At 52.0% G+C, this 20,899-nt stretch overlaps 7 protein-coding genes across 7 annotated transcripts; 4 read left to right on the forward strand and 3 right to left on the reverse strand.

The window, feature by feature from the left end:
* The first annotated feature begins 2,505 nt into the window (after positions 1 to 2,505).
* On the forward strand, positions 2,506 to 4,749 carry PV10_04390 (uncharacterized protein). Its single transcript, XM_016368938.1, has one exon. It carries the CDS (start codon positions 2,759 to 2,761, stop codon positions 4,298 to 4,300), a length of 1,542 nt encoding a protein of 513 aa, XP_016224726.1. The 5' UTR covers positions 2,506 to 2,758; the 3' UTR covers positions 4,301 to 4,749.
* A 270-nt stretch (positions 4,750 to 5,019) lies between these two features.
* On the reverse strand, positions 5,020 to 6,738 carry PV10_04391 (uncharacterized protein; the record flags this gene model as incomplete). Its single annotated transcript, XM_016368939.1, has 1 exon — positions 5,020 to 6,738. One exon carries the CDS (start codon positions 6,736 to 6,738, stop codon positions 5,020 to 5,022), a length of 1,719 nt encoding a protein of 572 aa, XP_016224727.1.
* A 1,022-nt stretch (positions 6,739 to 7,760) lies between these two features.
* On the forward strand, positions 7,761 to 12,178 carry PV10_04392 (uncharacterized protein). The gene has a single exon (XM_016368940.1). It carries the CDS (start codon positions 8,184 to 8,186, stop codon positions 11,973 to 11,975), a length of 3,792 nt encoding a protein of 1,263 aa, XP_016224728.1. The 5' UTR covers positions 7,761 to 8,183; the 3' UTR covers positions 11,976 to 12,178.
* A 110-nt stretch (positions 12,179 to 12,288) lies between these two features.
* Positions 12,289 to 13,982, reverse strand: PV10_04393 (uncharacterized protein). Its single transcript, XM_016368941.1, has 2 exons — positions 13,570 to 13,982; positions 12,289 to 13,482 (listed from the first exon to the last, which is right to left on the reverse strand). Exons 1-2 carry the CDS (start codon positions 13,656 to 13,658, stop codon positions 12,669 to 12,671), a joined length of 903 nt encoding a protein of 300 aa, XP_016224729.1. The 5' UTR covers positions 13,659 to 13,982; the 3' UTR covers positions 12,289 to 12,668.
* Positions 13,983 to 14,519: 537 nt separating this feature from the next.
* Positions 14,520 to 16,103, reverse strand: PV10_04394 (uncharacterized protein). The gene has a single exon (XM_016368942.1). The coding sequence runs from the start codon at positions 16,009 to 16,011 to the stop codon at positions 14,605 to 14,607; it is 1,407 nt and encodes a 468-aa protein (XP_016224730.1). The 5' UTR covers positions 16,012 to 16,103; the 3' UTR covers positions 14,520 to 14,604.
* Positions 16,104 to 17,197: 1,094 nt separating this feature from the next.
* Positions 17,198 to 19,042, forward strand: PV10_04395 (uncharacterized protein; the record flags this gene model as incomplete). Its single annotated transcript, XM_016368943.1, has 1 exon — positions 17,198 to 19,042. One exon carries the CDS (start codon positions 17,198 to 17,200, stop codon positions 19,040 to 19,042), a length of 1,845 nt encoding a protein of 614 aa, XP_016224731.1.
* Positions 19,043 to 19,402: 360 nt separating this feature from the next.
* On the forward strand, positions 19,403 to 20,894 carry PV10_04396 (uncharacterized protein; the record flags this gene model as incomplete). Its single annotated transcript, XM_016368944.1, has 2 exons — positions 19,403 to 19,646; positions 19,720 to 20,894. The coding sequence occupies 2 exons, from the start codon at positions 19,403 to 19,405 to the stop codon at positions 20,892 to 20,894; spliced, it is 1,419 nt and encodes a 472-aa protein (XP_016224732.1).
* Positions 20,895 to 20,899: the final 5 nt, after the last annotated feature.

Below are 20,899 nucleotides of genomic sequence, written 5' to 3' on the forward strand. Positions count from 1 at the left end.
ATCACTGTGAACCCGCCATGTGGGAACGTGATGGTTGATAATTACGTTTGGCTTCAACTCATCACTCCAAGTTCTATGTTATGGTCGCTGTTGTTGGTCTTGACGTATGAATCGAATATAACTTATTGACCTTAGGCTTCACACCAACCAAAGCATTCATTCCAGACTCACCTGACCATGGCTTCAACGCAAGACGACAACATGTCTCCTATCACCACAGCCGAGTCAACACGTAAGTTGATCGTGGCAGGAGCACAATTGGGTCCGGTTCATCTAGACTCGCATCGAGAGGAGACAGTTGAACGGATGCTGAGACTCATGGATGATGCACATAAACAAAAGGTCCAGCTGATTGTTTACCCTGAACTGGCCCTAGTCACTTTCTTCCCACGACATTTACTCGAAGGTGACGACTTGGAGCAGTACTTTGAGCAAGAAGTGGATGGAGATATAGCCAAGTCACCCAATATTCGGAGATTGTTCGATCGAGCCCGAGAATACAAAATGGACATGTACCTGGGATATGCTGAATGCAGTGGATTTGACCATCAGCATTACAACACAGCCGTGTACTACTCTGGGGCATTGGGTAAAGTGATTTCCAAATATCGCAAAGTCCACCTACCTGGAACGTTTGAGCCATATAAGACAAAAGGGGCGACACAGCAGTTGGAGAAGCGATACTTCAAGCCTGGAGACTTTGGATTCGAGGCTTTCCGTGTTCCTGGACTGCTTCCAGATGCTCTTAAAAGCAGTTCGGAAGTACAAGCCAATAGCCCAGGTACTGAGGGAAAAGGTGATCCCATCATGGGAATGTTGATCTGCAATGATCGGCGATGGCCTGAAGGCTGGCGAGCATATGGACTACAGGGCATCGAGTTGCTGTTATGTGGCTACAACACCACGTCATGGGCGCCAGACCTGTTTGGAACGACGAAAAAGACATCGACGCCAGAACAAGCCAAAGCAGAGGCACTGTTCCATAATAAATTGGCTGTGACTTACAACAGCTACGCCAATTCGTGCTTCTGCATCAATGTGGCCAAATGTGGACCTGAAGATGGCATATATCCCATGATTGCAGGGAGCAGCATTGTCGACTGCGATGGCGAAATCGTGGTCGAGGCTCAAACCGAAGGCGATGAGCTCATTGTGGCCGAGATCGACCTAGGAGAATGTCGTCGAGGCAAGGAAAAGATGTTTGCATTTGAGAAGCATCGACGGATTGAACACTATGGTCTCATATCACAGCAGACTGGTATTCGGGAACCTGAACTGTTGTGATAATTGACATTGCATATAAAAAAGGCCGAGACTATCCTGTACTGTGGTTACACGAGGCTCCTAGAGCCAGCAACAGGATGCGACGTTCCAACTACGGCACTCAATCCGTCTCACGCGTCGTACTCCGTAGATGCTGTTGATAAAAATAGAACTTTGAAAGTTGATGATGGTGGGGGTCCTAATGCCCGTCGGGGGTTGGTGTCAAGGACTGACCAGGTGCACTCCGTAGCTGAAGTGTGTATTAGGTAGGTGATCAAAGTCCTAACTGTGGCGAGGGGGTTTTTGGGGGGCTGGGCTGGGTTAAGTCGCCTAAATGCTTAACTAGATTTGGGCGATACTCAGCCAGTTTATGCCCTAATCTACAAACCTACGCCACTACTTTTGCTAATGGCGACGGATCATGAACCCTTGTCCCTCCGGGGTATGTCTACAAAGTTAGGAACCAAGTCAGCAACGACCTTGAAGGAATCAGGAAGGAAAATCTGACACGGTCTATATTTTTTCCTCTGACACAAGAGGGTTGCTTTACCTAATGTTGGTTTGTTTCCTTCTCACTTTTTCGTCAAACAAGAGTTGAAAGACAACGCGAGATCGCAACCAAGGACTAACTAGGTAGTAATTCCCTACCTTAGCTACGGATTAATCTCGAGGTTGCCAGGCATCTTCGCTATCTAAAAGCATCTCTTTGACGCCCGAAGTGCCCCGGAGAATAACGCAAGTCTGGCTCCGCCCCTCCACCACCACCACCATCAAAGGAAATCAGAACTCGCTTCATATCCACAATTAGCCACCACTCGAGTTGACCAAGTACGCAATTTAAAGAACCGTCCCTCACTCGACTGATCTATCGCACGGCATTGACTATTTGAGTCGGCTCTCGGAAAGCAAAGGCTATCTAACAACAGGCTATAAGCATCCAGTTCCCACAGCCCAGAAGTACAATCTGTCTTAACCCTATCGCCTCGCCCACCAGCACCCACCCACTGCTCCCTATCGTGCATACCTAACTAAGCCAAGTCTAAGCCCAAGTCAGCCCCCTCGGCCCCCATAAGAGGCCAAGGAGCCCCATTCGCACTCGCCCAAGTCCTCTCACCCCACCAAGGACAAGAACCTGTTTAGCGAAATCTATTCAGAGTTCCGTACAAAATCAATGCCATCGACGGCTGCTGGGGAATCAATAATTATTAACAGTAATAATCCATTTGCATTTTGCAATTTGCAATTCGCGTTTACGTTTACGTTTGGCACTCCGACAGCCAGACTTTCCACCCAGCCTGCATCTGCATCCGCTGACTCCTCTCCCCCCCAATCTCCTCTGGCAACCAGCCAGCCCAGGCTCCAATTCCAGGCTCTGGACACCAACCCCCAGAGGCTTCTCAGGCTCCAAAGCCGGCATCGGGGTTTTCCAGTTTCAGACTCTCCAGTCCAACTTGGAATTCCCTGCTTTTTTCCAGGACATTTTCCTGGTCAAACCATGACCGACCCAGCCGATTCATTCTCTCATTCACAGTTCCATCCGCTGTCTCTTCGACCTGGCGGTCCTTCTCCGTCGACTTCCCCTCAACCCAACCTTGAGCAACAACAGCAGCATCACCGTCAACAGCTACATCAACAGCCACAGTCGCAACCTCAGCGTCCATTCGCATCTCGACAACTCAGCTCTTCTCCCGACCTCATCGTCGACGGATCTGACATGTCAAATTACGCCAATCAAATGCGTCGCCCCTCGGGCCCTGGAAACGCCAACGGGTCCCCTGGACCTCTTCCACCTCAGTCACCACCTCTACCATCCATGGCCCTCAACAACCAATACTCTAGTCGATTCCCCAGCTCTCAGTACGCTAGAGCATCTGGAGACACCAGTTCTCAAGCTGGCCCATCATCACCCATCCACGACCCTGGCAATCCTTTTTCAGAGCCTCCTCAGTCTCGATCGAGAAGTAGTACTTTAGGTCAGAATTATCCCATCGTCGTCGGCAATGGACCTCCAGGCCAGCAACCAGGTGGCGCTGCCCCTCCTATGCCCAACTCTCCACCACAGCAGAATCCCCACGCTCAACCTCTAGTCGCGCAACACTCTGGATTCGCTCAACCTGGCCAAGGCCCCTCGTCGTCGGCTGCCTCCATTCACTCACGCCCTGTATCTCGTGGAGGACCATCAGGTGCTGGTGGCGGACCCAGCACGCGACCAACGTCGCGATCACCATTCTCGACTCCACTGACCAGCCCGCCTCGACAACGGCCACATCAAATCCTACTGATTAACCCCAACAGCTCTCGATCAATGACAGAGGCCATGCTCAACAGTCTGCGACCAGTAATCCCCGCAGGAATCGAAGTGACAGGGTACACGGCGCCGTACCCAGCGCCGACGGCGATTGAAAGCGCTACAGACGGCATCATGTCGACGGAGGCAGTACTACGAGACCTAGCCAAGCACGCCGCCAGCAACGGGGAAACAGTGCAGAACTTCGACGGCATGATTGTAGCCTGTTTCACCAAACACGCACTGATCGAGGCGTTGCGGGAGTCGTACGATGTTCCCATCGTAGGTATCATGGAGGCGTCACTATACGTGGCACGAATGCTAGGCGGACGTTTCGGCATCGTGGCCACAGCTGCCCGTCACAAAATCATGCTCGACGACCAAGTCGCATCCTACGGCCTCAACCACTTCTACGTCGGCAGCGAAGCCACCCATCTAGGTGTACTGGAACTCGAAACCCGGTCCAAGGACGAAGTCGCCAAGCGTGTCATGCACTCGTCGCGTGCACTCGTTGTTAAAGGTGCCGATACCATCCTGCTCGGCTGTGCAGGTATGGTCGACATGACCCGCGCGGCAAAGGATGCTGTTCGCGATGAAGACGGTCGTCGCACAGTCAATGTGATTGATGCCGTTGAGGCCGGTCTCATGATGATGGCGTCGCTCGTCTCCATGGGAATTCCGACCAGTAAAAAGGGGCTCTATAAGGGTGAAAAGGAGGCTAGGCGGGCTAGAGGTCAGAATTGGTTGTGATGAGGGCAGCTTGACGAGATTAATCTCAAGGAAGAACGAAAAAAAAGAGGTGGATGGGGAAATCAAAACCCTTGAAAAAATTTGTCGCAGGGGTTCGTTCTATCCCGTTGACGCACCAATACGTTAGATCCGTTCACGACTTGTGAGATGGAATGTCTTTTTATGGAATTGTCGGGATATAGAATGACATGTGATTCAACGGGCTGGAATGCGATTTGATGCGTCTGGATGAGATGGAATGGAATGGGAATCAATGCGATCAACGAAATGCAATGCGATACTACTTACATTCCTAGCTCATGTCAATTCCAAGACCTGATCGCACAAGTTACCGAGCCTAGGAAAAGAAATTTGTTTTGGTACAGTGGTTGGTCTTCGTCTACATCGACCTCTCCATTGAGCAGTATTATCAAACTTGACTATATTTAATCTGACAGTATGAAATCCACCAAAAACAAGTAGATCCATAGGTACACACAGCCTTGTAGGTGCTATCTTAGGACAGACGTTAGACGGAAAACTTCTCTTAGTCGGCGAAAGGAACCACCTCTCAGGCCGCGTCTTATCCTAAGCTCGCGCCTCGGCCGAACATCAAAGGAAACCTCGACCATAGATCATGTGAAATTCGTCTTCATGTGTGTGACGTGCTGCATTCGTCTTCTCGTCTTGTTTCGTGATATTGCGTCGTGGCCAGTAGTCCACCAGCCTTATTACATACATCATCCAAACATATACCCATAATCACTGCTGGGTAAAACAACCTCCGTCCAGGGAATGATGCATGCGTCGTCGCCTGTCGCCTGGTCGTTGACTGCCCATACAGCGCCCATGAACTCGCTCGAGGAATCCCAGATCCAGATCCCCGTCTTCTTCTTCCACCGCTCGCCATAGTCGACGATGATCTTTCTCAGTTCCGGCTCGTTCGAACGAATCTCGCACCCAGCCAACATGGCCGGCAAGACGCATTGCTTCTGCAGAGAGCTGAGTGGAGGAAGTTTTGCAATATATCGGATGATCTGGACCGCCAAATCGTGTGGGTCCAGGGGAGTGGGATATGTTGCCGACGTTGTTGCGGGCGCCACCTCAGAATCTTCAGCCGGCTCCATGTTCGAATTGAAAGCAACCGGCGGCGGCTGAGGGAAGACGCGTGCACAGTACAGGAGTATGCAGAGTCTCCATGCCTCACACATGGCGTGGAACATTTCGTTGCCATGAGTCACGATTTCGAAATTCCACAACTTATTCTGGAACCGGATGACTTCTTCCTGCGTGATCGTGTCGAGCCTCCCTGCAGCAACGCATATGTCGTACATGTCGACAAACAGGTCATCGGGAAGTCCGCTCAAGGCAAGAAAGCTCCATTCGCTTTCAGACTGGTAAAACATCAAAGTTTCTAGATATGATCGGGGGAATATGGGTCCGCATCGGGACGTTAGCGCTGAAATAACATCGTACCACAGAAGCATAGCGACCTGACTTCGCAAGTTGGGCCGGGACTCGGCCAGAGAAATTCCACCGTTCAGCTCGAGAATCTTGTGAGCGCCACGAAGATGGACAGGCCAGTTGGAATAGCCAGATTCGGCGTAGTCGAGAGCCAGTAGAAGCAGTGCTGTACTAATGCCGGCTTCAAAAGAAAGGTCAGGCAGAGTGTGTGCAAACAGCGAGAGGGCCTTGTCCTTGAGTGTAAGAACTGATACATTCTCGGCTGCATTGCTAAGATGAGCATGCTGTCTTTGGGCAACGGCTAGCACAGCGAAGCGGACACATGGATTGTTGTTGTGAATGTGGGGAATGGCAGACTGCCAGGGGTTGATAGGAACGGGGAACGTGAGCGTGGTCTCAGCGAAACAATTGTGGAAAAACGATAAGCTCTCCTCAAACCTTGTCAGAGGTGTTTCGATACTTATGGGAATGGAAAGGGCAGTGCGCATAATAGCAGGAATGGAAGCACTCCTGGCAACGGTCCACGGTGCTGAGGAGCGGGAAGCTGATGAGTGGCGACGAAGGGGCTGGACATGGCCAAAACCGGAAATGACATCACCGAGCTCTCTGTGAGATTTTGACAAGTCGAGGGATCGCTTTCTTGGTTTGAGAGGATTGTCGGATTCATCCACAAAGACAAAGGCTGAAGGCTGAGGGAGTTGGGCAATGGCGTGGGTGGATTTTGTGAGATCGTATTTCTTGGTGGTTCCCGTACGAGGAGGTTTCCCCTTCCGAGATTTGCCTCGCTCCCAATCGAGTTGTTGAACGTAGCCCGCGCAGACTATCCCATCGTCGATACATGCGCTGCAACGAGGACGCCTTCGATCGCAGTGACGACGGAGCGAGAAGCAAGTGTGGCAATCAGATTTGGCCCATCCCAAAGAATTGGTGCGTTTACTGACGACCTGGGCAACTTGAGTCGGTGCGTCAGGGGATGTGCATGATGTCACGGACATTTCGATCGTGACGAGGCCATTGGAGCATGACTTTATTGAGGTATGTCGATGTTGTGGAACAGGACGAGGTCGAAATGGAGTTTATGAATTGAATAATTGATCAGATCCGGACTGATAAGGTGGCGGCGGAAAGGGCAGAAGGAAGGAGCAATCGGGCCCTCGAGACCCCGCCTGCCAATGTCGTCGATGACTAAGAACCTTGAATCACGTGACTATCCCAGAACGTGGTTTCTATCATTCATCTGTTTGGAACTATAGTATAGGGGACTGCATCAGGTCTCGATATCATTTCAGTCAAGTTCAAACAGCGACCACCATCATGAAGACCTAGATTTGAAGGACTGGTGGTGATGATTTAAGAACGTGGGTATCCCTCCTCAAACGGAGATGCCTGGGTCAAGGACTGAATGAGAAGGCCAGGAAAAGATATTCGTGGCAATTCTCACGACACGCTGTTTGACTCGAAGATATATTATCCCCCTGAGCAGTACTAATATAACACAACACTATTCTCTTATATAATCGATCACGGACAGCAATCTGTGGGAGGTACACTTATTAAGAGCGTGCCACCGTGCCTACGAGCAATAAGCCCCAACTGTCATGCGCAAGACAGATGGAGGGCCCACGGGCCTTCGGGGCTTGTCAAGGCTGACCTCAACCGAGACAAAACTCCGAACAAGGGCCAATGAAAGGCCTCCTTGGCGAGTTCTCAGGCACCAGCCGTGGCAAGTTAAGCACCTGTGGCCCCCGGAAATCTTCATCTCTCGGTGCGAGTGGTGCCCCCGACAGCCCCCAGTCCCCACCAACCCACACCCACAACTTTATAGTACAAAAGTCTGACTTGTGACTCTCGGTGTCTTTGTGCTAAATTCGGTGTGGAAAGAACGAAGGGACCATTAGCAATTCGCAAGTGTCGATGCACACGCGCGTCATCCTTCAAGTCTCCCCCTGCCTGCGCCGCACTCAACAACAACCACCAACCAACGACCAACAACCTCCAACCTTTCATGCATTCTTCACTCAGTCCAACAACTATCCCTTCTGTTGTCACCGCCGCCCTTCAGCTTTCAATCACTGCGTTTGTCCGACATTCCTGACCTTTCGCTACTGTTTGCTTTATTCTACCACCCTCGCAATTCTCCCCCGTCGGCCCTCTACCTCGTGTCACTCTCTGCCTGTTCCCACGCCGGATTACTTAGAGACCGACCTTTCACACCCTCGAGTTACGCCTTTTTCGCTGCCGCACTGTGACGCATTCTGCCGTCGGAAAAATACCCTTTTACTGTTCCGTTGTCGAGGAAGAGAAGAATCATGTGTTGCCCACTGTGACACACTCGTCAGGGAGAACCACTACTACCAGCGCTCCTCCGATTCCTCCTCTTCATTGCTCCAAAACACCCTCAGGAGAAGATGATGAGGCTCTCTCCCTCCGATATTCAGTCATGGCTCAGAATCCAAACGACCGTCCGGACGCTGCTTCTATCAAGCCCGTTTCCTCCCTGAGGTCTCACTTTGAGGGTTTGAAAGTTTCTCAGCAACCTTCTGACGAACGAGGACCTAGTATCCCACCATCTCCCCTCGCATTGCGACCCGTCGACGCCTCCTCCCCCTCTCCCGTTGTTCGGGCTTCTTTCGACCTTCCTCGACCCCTTTCACCATGGGGAGGCACCACCCTTATCACTCAGCCTTCAGCCAAAACATCTACAAAAGGAACAGCATCTCCTCCCAGATTCACTCACAAAAGACCCATGTCCATGCTACTCCCTGCATCTCCTCAGTTGGCCCCTTCAGTGAAGATCGATTCTCCCAGGTCTCCTCCTCGTACCTTCTTCGACCGAAGTGCCTCCCGATCTCCGGAGCGAATCGACGATACTCCTTTTGCCAAAGTCCGTGAGCTAGTTTCTCAACATTCGAGTCGATCCTCCAGCCGACCCTCGAGTCCTCGACGCCCGAGTGTGGCGGCCGATGTAGCAGCTTCTGTCAAATCCCGCGAAGATGATCCGGAAGCAAAAGCTGCCACCAAGCAGCCCATCAAGCCTCCTCCCCCTGTCAACCGCGCCGACAAGCCCAAGATCCCTGCAAAGCCGGTAACCATTGCTATGCCCCCTCCTACCACCCTCGATCCAGATTCGCGCAGACCTTCAATGGATGCAAGAGTGTCTCCTTTCAGCACACCTCCAAGCAGCGATGAGAGTTCACCGGCAATGAGTCCTGATCTCGCACCACCTTCTGTCTTGAGACCCTCATATCCCTCTCACTCGTCACCAAGACCTGTCCCATCACCGAGCCCGACTCCTCCCTCTGAGCAAAGCCCGTCGAGGGGCAGTGATCCCAGGACCATGGGTTTCTCCTCCAGACCCTCTATGGCCAGCGAGCGCAAGGATCCACGCGCTATGGGCTTCGCCAGCCCACACCCAGAAGCTCGACCCCCACCCCAACCTGCCCCCGTGCCTGCCAGGGCCAGCACAGTCTCAGACAGGGTAGTAAGGGATCCGCGTGATTTGGGCTTTTCGACTGTCAAACCCACTCCGCGGGTTGTTTCCGACCAGATTCGACGAGTACCGTCTCCTCCGTCTGCCTCTGTCTCGAGAGCTCAGCCTCTTCGAGACCCCCGTACTCTTGGCTTCTCAAGCAAGACTGCTCAGGACCCTTCTCCGAGCGATTTAGAACATCGTCCGGGTCTTCCACCTCGACGCCCACTGGAGCCACCGCCTCGGCCTTCGAATGAATCAAAATATAATAACCGTTCCGTGCATGCTTTACCACCAACCACCACTCCAGAACGGCCAGAACGGCCAAAACGCCCAATCTCATCAGCTCCGGTCTCTCGTGCGCCAACAGCTTCCATAGATGGCCGCTTCCCGCCACCGCCTAAGCGTGGCAGTTTAGACGATCACGAGCAGATAGCCTCAGCGACCACAAGCCGAGCGCAAACCTTTTCAAGAGATACTGTCCATCATCCCGATGGGCTCCCCAGGAACTTGAGAGATGACTCTGACGATGCTGAGACGATGGTTGAAGAACCTGCCACCACTCGCTCAGAGTACCCGGATGCTACAAACACCAACCGTCGTCCGCCGTATTGTAAAGATTCTCCCTGGGAGATTCCCACAAAGTCAGACTCGCGAATTGTCGATGTTTCCGGCAAATTCCTGTGTACAGCGGGCTACACGACCAGGGTCTTTGACATGTCTACCGGTGCCCAAGTCATGAGCATTAACCACGGTGAGACTGTCAAGGTCACGGCAGTTCTGTTCAAACCCGGCGCAGATTTGGCTAGTGAGGGGCAACGACTCTGGCTGGGTACCAATATTGGTGACATAATGGAAGTCGATATCGACACCCACACCGTCATGACCACCAACTCTTCTCACAACAAACGAGAGATTGTCCGAATACTTCGCAGCGGTCGTGATGTGTGGACTCTGGACGATGATGGAAAGCTGTTTGTGTGGAAGGCCGACGAAACGGGCGTCCCCAACCTTAAATATAGCCATGTCTCCCACAAGGTGCAAAAGGGCCATACCTTTTCCATGGCCGTGGATGCCAAACTCTGGCTAGCGACAGGGAAAGAAATCAGAGTGTACAAGCCAGGCAATGAATCCTCATTTGCTGCTCTCACAAAGCCTTTGTCACAACACGGCAGCGGCGATGTGACGTGTGGGACATTCTCGACAGAAGGCGTGCAGAAAGCATACTTTGGCCACATCGACGGTAGAGTCACGATCTACTCCAGAGATGACTTCTCCTGTATAGGCAACGTCAAGGCCAGTGACTACAAAATCAACGCGCTGTCTTTCGTGGGTGACAGGTTATGGGCAGCCTTCAAAACCGGGATGATCTACGTCTACGATACAACCTCATCACCGTGGAAGGTCAAAAAGGACTGGAGGGCGCACAACGGTCCAGTCACGGATGTCCTACTAGATCCTGCCAGTGTGTGGACATTGCAACGCCTCCAAGTAGTGAGCATTGGTCATGACAATTTTGTGAGACTATGGGATGCTGCGCTTGAAGATGATTGGATCGAAAGTGAGATGCAAGAAAGGGATGTTGAGTACTGCAAATTTCGTGAAGTCCGCGCCGCCGTCGTCACGTGGAACGTGGGAGCCTCGACGCCTTATGATCTGCGGAGTGACTTCATATCGGATGCTATTCATGCCGAAGATCCACCTGAAATCCTTGTCTTTGGTTTTCAAGAGGTCGTCGATCTCGAAGACCGTACTGTGACAGCCAAGTCGATTCTTGGGTTCGGCAAGAAGAAGGATACGGTCAAGACTGAACAGTATCAATCCCGAGTGTACCGAGAATGGCGCGACTACCTCTCCAAAGTCATATCCCGGTACAGCACGCATTACAACTACACTGAAGTGCACACCTCATCCCTGATTGGCCTGTTCCAATGCGTCTTCATCCGTCAGGTTGAACGTGCCAACATTCGTGACTTGGAGGCGGCGAGTGTCAAGCTTGGTCTCAAGGGCCACTACGGCAATAAAGGTGCACTTGTCACCCGATTTGTCCTTGACGACAGCACGATCTGCTTTGTCAACTGCCATCTTGCGGCTGGTCAAACCCATACCTCTCATCGCAATAACGACGTCGCCACAATTCTCGAGGCCGAAGCACTTAGCTCACAACGGGACCCTGATGAGCGATCCTCGCTGTATGTCGGTGGGGGAGACGGCACGCAGATTCTCGACCACGAGATTTGTATCCTCAACGGAGACCTCAACTACCGCATCGATGCCATTCCACGCGACACGGTGATCCAAATGATCAAGCGGGGGGAGCTGACGAAACTGCTTGAACGTGATCAGATCATGGTGTCGCGCCGCCGTGTGTCGGGTTTTCGATTGGCACCTTTCAACGAGCTGCCCATCATGTTTGCCCCGACGTACAAGTACGACGTGGGCACGGATAATTACGATTCGTCAGACAAAAAGCGAGCCCCTGCGTGGTGCGATCGTCTTTTGTACCGGGGCTCGGGTCGCGTCAAGCAAATCGAGTATCGTCGGCATGAAGTTCGCACGTCGGATCACCGGCCGGTGAGCGGCATATTCAAAATCCGGGTCAAAACGATCGACAAGCGGCGAAGAGGTGAAGTCAAGGAGGACTGCTACCGACGGTTTGACGGCGTCAAAAAGGCGTTGGCTGAGAAAGTCAGCGTCGAGTACCTCGTTGGGGTTCTTGGCGTCGAAGCCCAAGAGGCGCGAGATCTGTTGAGGGGTGCATGACAGAGCGCAAGTAGCCATGTTGAACTAGACCAAGGTATGTTGACCAAAGTAGATCGAGTTGGAGAACGAGGGCTGGATCATGGCATGCGCCGATGAAAGGAAGCTAGAACGCGAGAGGTGCCATATCCGGAGGATAACGCGGATAAAATGCATGATATAACGACCTGGAAATTCTGGAATGAGTGAATGAATCAAAAGAGTATTCCCGCTTGTCGCGACTGATCATGGCTGCCAGCGCTGTAGTGCTGTGCTAGTGAATCTTTGGCGTACATGGAAATAAATACAAATATACCCTCGCTTCAAAGCGAGACACGTCACAAGGCTGAGAACTTAAATGGCACTTTTGTGCCGCACAGGTGGAAACAATGGATAGTATTCAATCAAAGTGCCTCCCTACATGTACCTGAATAGCCATCTCTTGAGAGGTTCTGGAAATAATGAGACAAGAGAAATCCAACCATCCATTATTCCGTTGGCCCGTTGAGGCCTCTCCTGCAAATCTTTCGTCTTGTATCTGGCAGGCAGATGCCAGGCAGCCCTTGCTGACTGATTGCTCCAAAAGACACGATCTTATCTGAACCATTCAATTCATTCCATCACTTCTCGTCTCGTGTCATGTGTTTGGCTGTGAAGAAAAAAACGTTTCCATGTCTCATAGCAGCGTGTGTACCGACTTTTGCAAGCAATGGGTCTTTAAAAATCTCCACCACCATCAAAGTCTCCACCGCCGTCGTCTGCGCCATCCTGGTACCCGTCTTGATAGGCATCTTGTTGGCCGTCGTTGATGGCGTTTGCCAACAAAGCACCACCAAGCAAACCACCACCCACACCCAGGGCAGCGGCACCTCCAGCTCCCATGCCGCCTCCAGGACGTCGTCCTGGAGGCGGTCGTCCGTAACCACCTCCGTATGGTGCTCCATATGCTCCCATGGGCGGGCCATATTGTTGAGGATAGCCGCCATAACCTTGGGGAGGATAGCCTCCATATTGTTGTGGAGGATAGCCACCATATTGTTGTTGTGGCGGGTAGCCACCATATTGTTGCTGTGGCGGGGGTCCCCCCTGCTGAGGGTACCCTCCGCCATACTGCGGACCCTGGTTTGAGCTTGACTTACCCAAGAGCTTGCCGAGGAAACCTCGCTTTCCGGACGCTTGAGGACTCATAGGAGCAGGAGAGGGGCCGCCGGGGTATCCGCCTTGGATGCCACCAGGTTGAGGGGTTGAGGAGGACTGGTAGTAGCTGTCGGAAGTGCCGCGGTTTCGCTGTTGCTCTTCTTGCTGCAGACGTTGTGCAAACTGCTCATCGGTTTCGCCTGGTGCAGGACGATCGGAACTATTGTAAGGATTGTTGGACTCGAGAGGTTTCTTCGCATCGGTGGGTTGAGTATCATTTGCACCGGCTGAGTAGCTGGGTGGCGGGGCACCGGGACCATCTTCATCAGGCCGAGGTGCTGGCTCAGTTGGCTTCTCCCAGGTGGATTGCTTGGTGTGAAGATTGACGTAGAACCTAGAGAGAAGGAAAGAACTGTGAGTATTCAAGTCGACAAGTAGTGGCCATGGTTAAGCGTAGAGTTTGGCGAGAGGGAAGCAATACCATTCTTTGTACTGGTCATTGAAGACAGCCTTCCAACCCTCAGGCACCTTGGGAGGCGGAGGGCCGGTTGGAGCGGCGAAGTCGGACATCAGTCGCAGATGTGAGACGGGGAGTAAACAAGAAAAGAGAGAGGACGAGGAGAGGGCGGGAGAGACGGAGAGATGATGGGGTACAGAAACCGCAGGTAATAAGGAATGGATTAGAGGAAGGAGCGATGGTAACTAGAGAGTGATGATTCTTATCATCCAAGTCGGATGCGGATGAGTGTGCCTTCCCGTGCCTGCGACGGTGCCTGCCGTACGTTGCCCACTTGCCCTGCCCTTATTATTACGTGTCTACAGTTGTTCTGGAAGGCGCGATGGCGACTTTGGATTTCTGGACCTGCCTGTTTCTTGTCTCGCAGTCATGGGATGGCGGGGGAGGCGAAGGACAAGGAACAGGGGACCAGGGGGGCGGAGGGGCTGCACTGAAGGGTTCCCTCGGACGACTTTTTAGTGACCTTTGAACGCGGCACAAATGCTTGGGAGCTCGAGTCCAACGATGCTGAATGGCTGAAGAGATCAAAGCCCCTCGATTCATCTGTCGTCCAAGCCCCGAAGAGCCCCTTCGGTCTTTGCTATCGGGTGCTCCAGGCTCCAGACGTCGAACAATCATTGGCCATATGCGAGGAAACAAGCAGTCATGGTCAGTTATGCTGTTAACGTCATCCACTCATCATGTTTCTCCTCTGTGATTGAGGCGCAGTCTTTGCGAAACAGATGGTCAACCACCTCAGCAAATGAGTGACTGAATAAATACACCAACAAGTCTAACAAGTCTAAATGCAATAATTTGATATAGTGTGTTGGAGGCGGGCAGGTTAAATTCCACGCGCAGCCTTGTCCAACCCACCGAGTCCCTGAGGCTCTTGGCTGACATGAAAAAGTACGCGTCGAATTCAACGTTCTTCTATTCGATGAGGGATAACATTCACCTCCATAGTTTCTTATGCTACGCTCGTTCCCAATTACCACGATGCTGTCATGCTTCCTAGACTCAATACAACCTCCCGGTTCCTTCAGTCTCGGCGAAAGCTCGTTCCATAATAGCTAGGCCTTCGTCCATCTGCTCACTGTTCACCACGATTGGTGGGGCAATCCTGAAGACACCACCAAAGCTGGAGTGGCTACTCAGATTCGCCCACAGTCCCAGTTCATACATTCTGTGGGAGATCCTCCTGGCCAAATCTAGGTCGGCAGTCTTCTTCTCTCGATCGGCCACAATTTCCACGCCCGCCATCAACCCTCGCCCTCGCACGTCGCCGACGCATGCATAGCGTTCTTTCAGCTTTCTCAATCCGGCATGTAGCTGGTCCCCGATTGTTTGCGCATGTTGGACGAGGTTATCTCGCAGAACGATTTCCAGGACTTTGTCGCCCACGGCTGCGGGTAATGGGTCATTAACGTGAGTCGTGTAGAAGCAGTAATCTCGTTCTGTGCAGACTCGTTCAATCTCGTCACTCGTCACCACTGCGCTTAAGGGCAAGCCATTCCCGAGAGTTTTGCTCAATGTCAAAATATCGGGGACGACGTTGTCGTGATTGAAGGCAAACAAGTCCCCACATCTACCGACCCCGGTCTGGGCTTCGTCCACAATCAGAAGCATCCCTCTCTTCTCACAGTGTTTCTTGAGGGCTCGAAGGTAGCCTGGTGGGAGGACATGCATGCCTGCAGAAGACTGGATGCATTCGACGATGCAAGCTGCTAGGGAGCCGCAAGATGCTCGATCAATCAGGTCCCAGCCATAGTTGAGTTCAGTCTCCCAGTCATAGGAGCCGTCTGAATTGCGAAATATGGAACGATAGCTGTTCGGGGGTGGGAGCATATGCATTCCAGGCATCACCGGCCCTTGTCCCTTGCGACCAAAATGATACTGGGCGCCTAGGGCTTGTGCAGTAACGCCATGCCAGGAGGCACCTAGTCCGACAATCTCAAACTTTCCTGTATATACCTTGGCCATTTTGATGGCGGCCTCGTTCGACTCACCACCGGTGGAGAGAAAGAAAGCCTTGGAAAGACCCGGGGGAAGTACCGAGGTGAGGCGTGAGGCGAGATTGATGACAGGAGGCGAGAGCATGCCACTAAAGAGGTGGTCGAGTTGACTAGCATGAGATTGGATAGTTGAGACAATTTCAGGGTGCCCATGACCTATTAGACACGACATCTGCCCCGAAGTCCAGTCAAGGACGCGGTGGCCTTTGGCGGTGTAAACGTAGAGGCCTTTGCTGCCGACAATGATATCGTCTTCAAACTTTGTGCCATAGTTGGCAAGACATTTGTTTGCCTTATCCTGCAGGTCATTCTCATTGATACCTTGATAGATGGTGGGCGTGTCATCTAACGGCTTGGACGGCTGGGGCTTCGAATCCGTCCAGGCAGGCTGGTCCTGAATCATGGGTGCCATTTTGACTTAGATTAGCGTGGCAGCGAAACGATCTCAAAATGCCCAGAAAGAGACACGGGCGAGGAAGAGAGAACGTAAGGTGTGTCGTTGGCATGTCCCAAGGCGGAAGCAGAGGTAGGAGTATAGATATACGTGGAAATAGAGGAGCCGTCGGGAAAGTAGGTGCTTGTATGGAGTGGAGAGAGGGGGTGGGCTGTCGTTCTGGGTCATGACGTCGGATAACTTCATTGCCTATTGGACAATCTTATCGATGATCGCGAAAACTTACTGCTGATGGGTTCCAGTATGAGGAGTCTAGGAGGTGAGGCGATGGGCAAGATTGTGATATGGCAATTGTATCGCCGGTCCAAGCCTGGGCACACCAAGCGAAGGGCAGCGAGCAGATGGACCACTATCAGGAGAGGAGAACAGGAAAGATGGCAACAGTCTGACAAACCACAGGATCTCAGAAACTCCAGATTCTAGGTATGTCTACTAGTGGCAGATGTAGATTCAGATGTAGATGTAGGAGGCTGCGGTCGCAATTGCAAGTCGCAGTTGAAGTCGCAGGCTTGGTTGCGATTGCAATTGCAGTTGAGAGCTCCTTCCTTGAAGATGCACTCATCGCACTGCACCTTCCCTGGCTGAGAAAGAGGTGCCTTCCATTGTTACAGCATCCAGCAAATATTCTGAAGTGCCAGATCTTTGTGGGTTGAAATTTTCATCTGCAAGCCATAGCTGTTTGATGCATACTCAGTGAGAGATAATTTGCAATGAAGCAACTCAAGAAACAAGGTCGGCAATTGAACGTGGCGTGTATTACTCCAACTATCCACCGCTTTTTAGGCTATCTGCCAAGTTATCTGAGTCACTGCGAGATCCCCCTCCGGCCGATCTTATAGGCGTTAAGGTGGACCGAAGTCCTCTTCTGCCATGGCTTCTGCTGATGGATTATGGGTTTTTAGGGACGGCCGGCGAACTAAGTATATTCGTACATGGTTGGTGCCATCTCGCATCTACGATCGACCAGACTAAAAGTACCTACTTACAGTACTTAATCTCTCAATCTCATATCTTCGATTCTCTCCTACTCCCCTCAATACGAATTCACCATCAGACTTCATCTCTCCTGGTCCTCGTGGTCCTGCTGCTTCCCCAGCATCAAGCGACCCCGATACGTCGGAGCCAATCACCAAGGCCCCCAGACATGAAGTCTGCCCGGCCCTACCGCTCACACAAATTCCCCGCCTGTGCACGATGCCACCGTCGTCGTTCACGATGTACGATCGAAGTCCCCGGCCAGGCGTGCCTCCTCTGTCGCATGCACGGCGCTCCTTGTTCTTCTGCAACCACCAAAAAGGATGATGGAATGGAACCCAAAGTAGGATTTATCCACAGGTCATCCATGCCTGACGCAAAGTCCCTAGAGGAATATTCTCACATTGTCGGACCCGTCATTGCCCGTGACACTCAGATCCTCGATCAATATCTTCCTCAGGTCAATGGACAGTCCAATCATGTCCCCATACAGCCCAGCCTTGGCCGTCGCAATTCTCAGAAACCCATCTACCATGTTCCTGTCCCGCCCAGGAGGCCCAGTCCTGCGGACTGTTCCTGCTCACGCAATGGCCCCGCCGAACTCTTTGAACAAGTCTCGCCGTTTCTAGACAAGCTTCTCGCCCATTTCTACGACAACATACACCCTTGTTTTCCCATCACCCAAGAGGAATTCGTCGACCTTAGTCTAAAGGAAAGACCGAATACTCCCCAGACCATGATCACTAATATCATTGCTCACACGCTCTTCTACTGGGAGAGCGCTCCTGCCTTATCCGCCCACGTCCGCCCAGATCAAGACTTTGCCTGGTCAACCGCGATCGCCTCCAACACGGCCGATATTCAGCGTAGCGATCTTTCCACTATCATTTCGCTGTGTATAAATGTCGCTGGTCGCCCATCTCGATGTATGGTTAGCAATCTCGCCACCGTCGCCCGCGCGGTCGCCTTGTCTCATTCCATTGGCCTCAACCACGATCCTAGCGAATGGAAGATTGGCCATCTTGAGAAGGCCGTTCGGTGGAGGGCATGGTGGGGTGTGGTCATCCAAGACCGATGGTACAATTTTGCTCAAGGCACTCCACCTTACATCTCCAAAGGACATTACGATGTACCCATTCCCACCGTCGAACTACTCACAAAATCCAAGCCTCACTCTTCCAAGCATATCAGAGCCGCCGAGGTATACATCCATTTGTGTCGTCTGACCGAGATCGTCGGAGATGTCCTCCCGCTCATCTATCATGTTCGTTCTGGCAACGACACGATTGCTGCAGAGCAGACTTCCCGCTCCGAGATTGAACTCAACCGATGGGTGGAAAACAGACCCTCTTGGCTGAGTCTGACCGACTTTCAAAATCGACCACAGGTTCCTGGATTGGCAAACCTGCAACTCTCTTACCTCTCGGTTCGAATGCTACTTCGACGAATTGCTTGGCATGAAATCAGTCAACGAGAAAGCGAACCCTCGTCGGCGTGGTTGACGGGCTGTCAGACTGCCGCTGAAGATATTGTTCGTTTCATCACATCACTGCACAAGTCAGACCTCGCTGGCTTTTGGCTACCCTTTAATGCACACCACTTTACTTCTGCTGTCACCCTCTTACTGAGGTGCGCCCTGCAGACTAGCTACGGCAATGTCCGAACCCAATGCATGACAAGTGCCCGCACTTTGGTGGATTGCCTACGAACGTTTCATGAAGAAGATCAATGGGATTTGTCTGAGACAGTTTTAGCATACACAGAGGAGGTTCTGAAGCGAATCGAAGACGCCTTACCCCAGAACCCCATCTCCGGCCCCCAAAGTGTACAGAGTGTCCAGACCATGGACCACCATCCATATCTCAATGTCATGACCAATGACCAGCCGCCTGGAGACTTATTTTTTGGTCACCAAACCAACGCTTCGATCGAAGAACTATTCCCTGAGATCTTTTCCGACTTCACCGACACTGCTCTACTCCCGGGACCAGGCCAACTCGACATTAATATATGAATCTGGCGACATTTTGTACATTCCTCCCTCTCTCTCGCCTCCTGCCATTGAGCTGGTCAGAATCGAGTCAAGACCTCTCCTCTGTTACTGCAGACCAGTAAATGTGGTACCACCTCTATAACGCACTCAGTTCCAGCCTGCTAAACCTCCATGAGGGCTCATGGTGCTAGCTCGGGAGAACTCAACGATATAACGAATCCAACGACGATAGATGTAAGATCTTATTGATCCGCCGTACTCAATGTCACAATTCACCGTAGTCTTGGCGTTCTTTGACGCCGATGTCAACCAGATTATTCCCGCAGATCTATTTTTTGATCGACTCGACATCGCTGTTCGATCCGGTCGACAAATGGCATCATGGAAGCCTCGGACAGCGCCACTGTAGCGCAGCTCCCCGATGACATGATCAAGTTCACTGTCCAGCATGTCGCCGCTCTGGAGAGTGGTGCGCGTCTGGCTTCTTTGACCGTGCAAAACCGACCCTCCATCCAGACTCCGCATTATCTTGTCCCTACCTCGCGGGGTGTCATTCCTCATCTTTCCCCAGATACCTTACAAAGACACACCAACATATCTGCCGTATATATTGGCTTAGAAGATTGTAAGTAATCTCCCAACTTTCAGCGCCACACCGCTGGGCCGCTGACACTCATTGGCTTACAGTTGATGGATAGTCATTGAGAAGTCGGTCGCGACCGCTCCCATATTCAAAACACCCGTTCAAGATGGCACATCGATCCTCCGACGGTATATCGGCTTGCCTCAACAGTGCTTGACGGTGTTAGGCCCAAGACGAGTTCCGGTTCTGCCTGCGCCCGCTCACAACACGAACTCGTCCATCGCTATATCTACATCTGTTGGATTCCGCTTTCTTGAAGCCCAAGAATACAACAAGTCATTGGACATTCTCAAGGCAGACATTTCCCTGAGTCTCACCGATGTCATTACGAAAGATACGTCCAGTTCCAAGAGGATAGAGAAGAGCGCAGACAGAACACATGCGTGGTTACGAGACTGGGTTGACAGCAGGCAAGGAAAACCAGGAGCGGGCTCGATCTTTGCGTCTATACCAGCTGTGCCTGAGCAACGGCTTTCATTCTACTTTTCCGATCTCCAAGACGAGTTCGAGCCTCACGTCTCTGGCCTCGCTCTTTATTCTTCGTCCACGATCCCTAGCCTCGCCCCATCTCTTAAATCTAAGCCAACGATAGGTCTTTACGACCCATCAACTCCACAAGAGGTGCTTGCCAGAGTGCACAATGGAACCGACCTCCTGACCGTTCCTTTTATCACTCAAGCATCGGAACGCGGTATTGCATTGACGTTCACGTATCCTGGAGCCCCAGATTCCACCCCAAAACCTCTAGGGATCGACCTGTGGTCCACTACTCACGCTACCGACACGTCTGCTCTAAGTCCTTCATGTCCTTGCTACACTTGCACACGGCATCATCGCGCCTATGTGCATCATCTTCTCCAAGCCAACGAAATGGTCGGTTGGACTCTATTACAGATCCACAACTTTCACGTTATCGATACGTTTTTCGCTTCTGTTCGTACGAGTATTTCGAATGATACTTTCGATCAGGATAAAGCCAACTTTGAACGAACGTATGAGTCCGAGATGCCCCAGACCACTGGCCACGGTCCCAGGCTTCGAGGTTATCAAGCTACCAGTGTTGGAGGAGGTGAATCCAAACTAAATGCAAAGGCATGGGGAAAAGTGGATGATCAGGTGCAGAAGCTGGCTGAGGCTCAGGCCACAGGCGCGAGCAGTACCTTGGCGTCGCTTGATGGCGACGCGATGGTGATTGAGGAGCATGGACTTGGATCGAGGACCAACGGCTAGAAAGA

This window comes from Exophiala mesophila, assembly GCF_000836275.1.
Source record: "Exophiala mesophila strain CBS 40295 unplaced genomic scaffold supercont1.3, whole genome shotgun sequence".
In the NCBI taxonomy this organism is placed as follows: Eukaryota; Fungi; Ascomycota; class Eurotiomycetes; order Chaetothyriales; family Herpotrichiellaceae; genus Exophiala; species Exophiala mesophila.

Excerpts from the sequence above, each read along its gene's own strand:
- PV10_04392 (XM_016368940.1), top strand. The coding sequence starts at position 8,184 with ATGGCTCAGAATCCAAACGACCGTCCGGACGCTGCTTCTATCAAGCCC.
- PV10_04390 (XM_016368938.1), top strand. The coding sequence starts at position 2,759 with ATGACCGACCCAGCCGATTCATTCTCTCATTCACAGTTCCATCCGCTG.
- PV10_04393 (XM_016368941.1), bottom strand. The coding sequence starts at position 13,658 with ATGTCCGACTTCGCCGCTCCAACCGGCCCTCCGCCTCCCAAGGTGCCT. Across the intron at positions 13,483-13,569 it reads AATGACCAGTACAAAGAATG|GTTCTACGTCAATCTTCACA; the intron begins GTATTGCTTCCC and ends CCTTCTCTCTAG.
- PV10_04394 (XM_016368942.1), bottom strand. The coding sequence starts at position 16,011 with ATGGCACCCATGATTCAGGACCAGCCTGCCTGGACGGATTCGAAGCCC.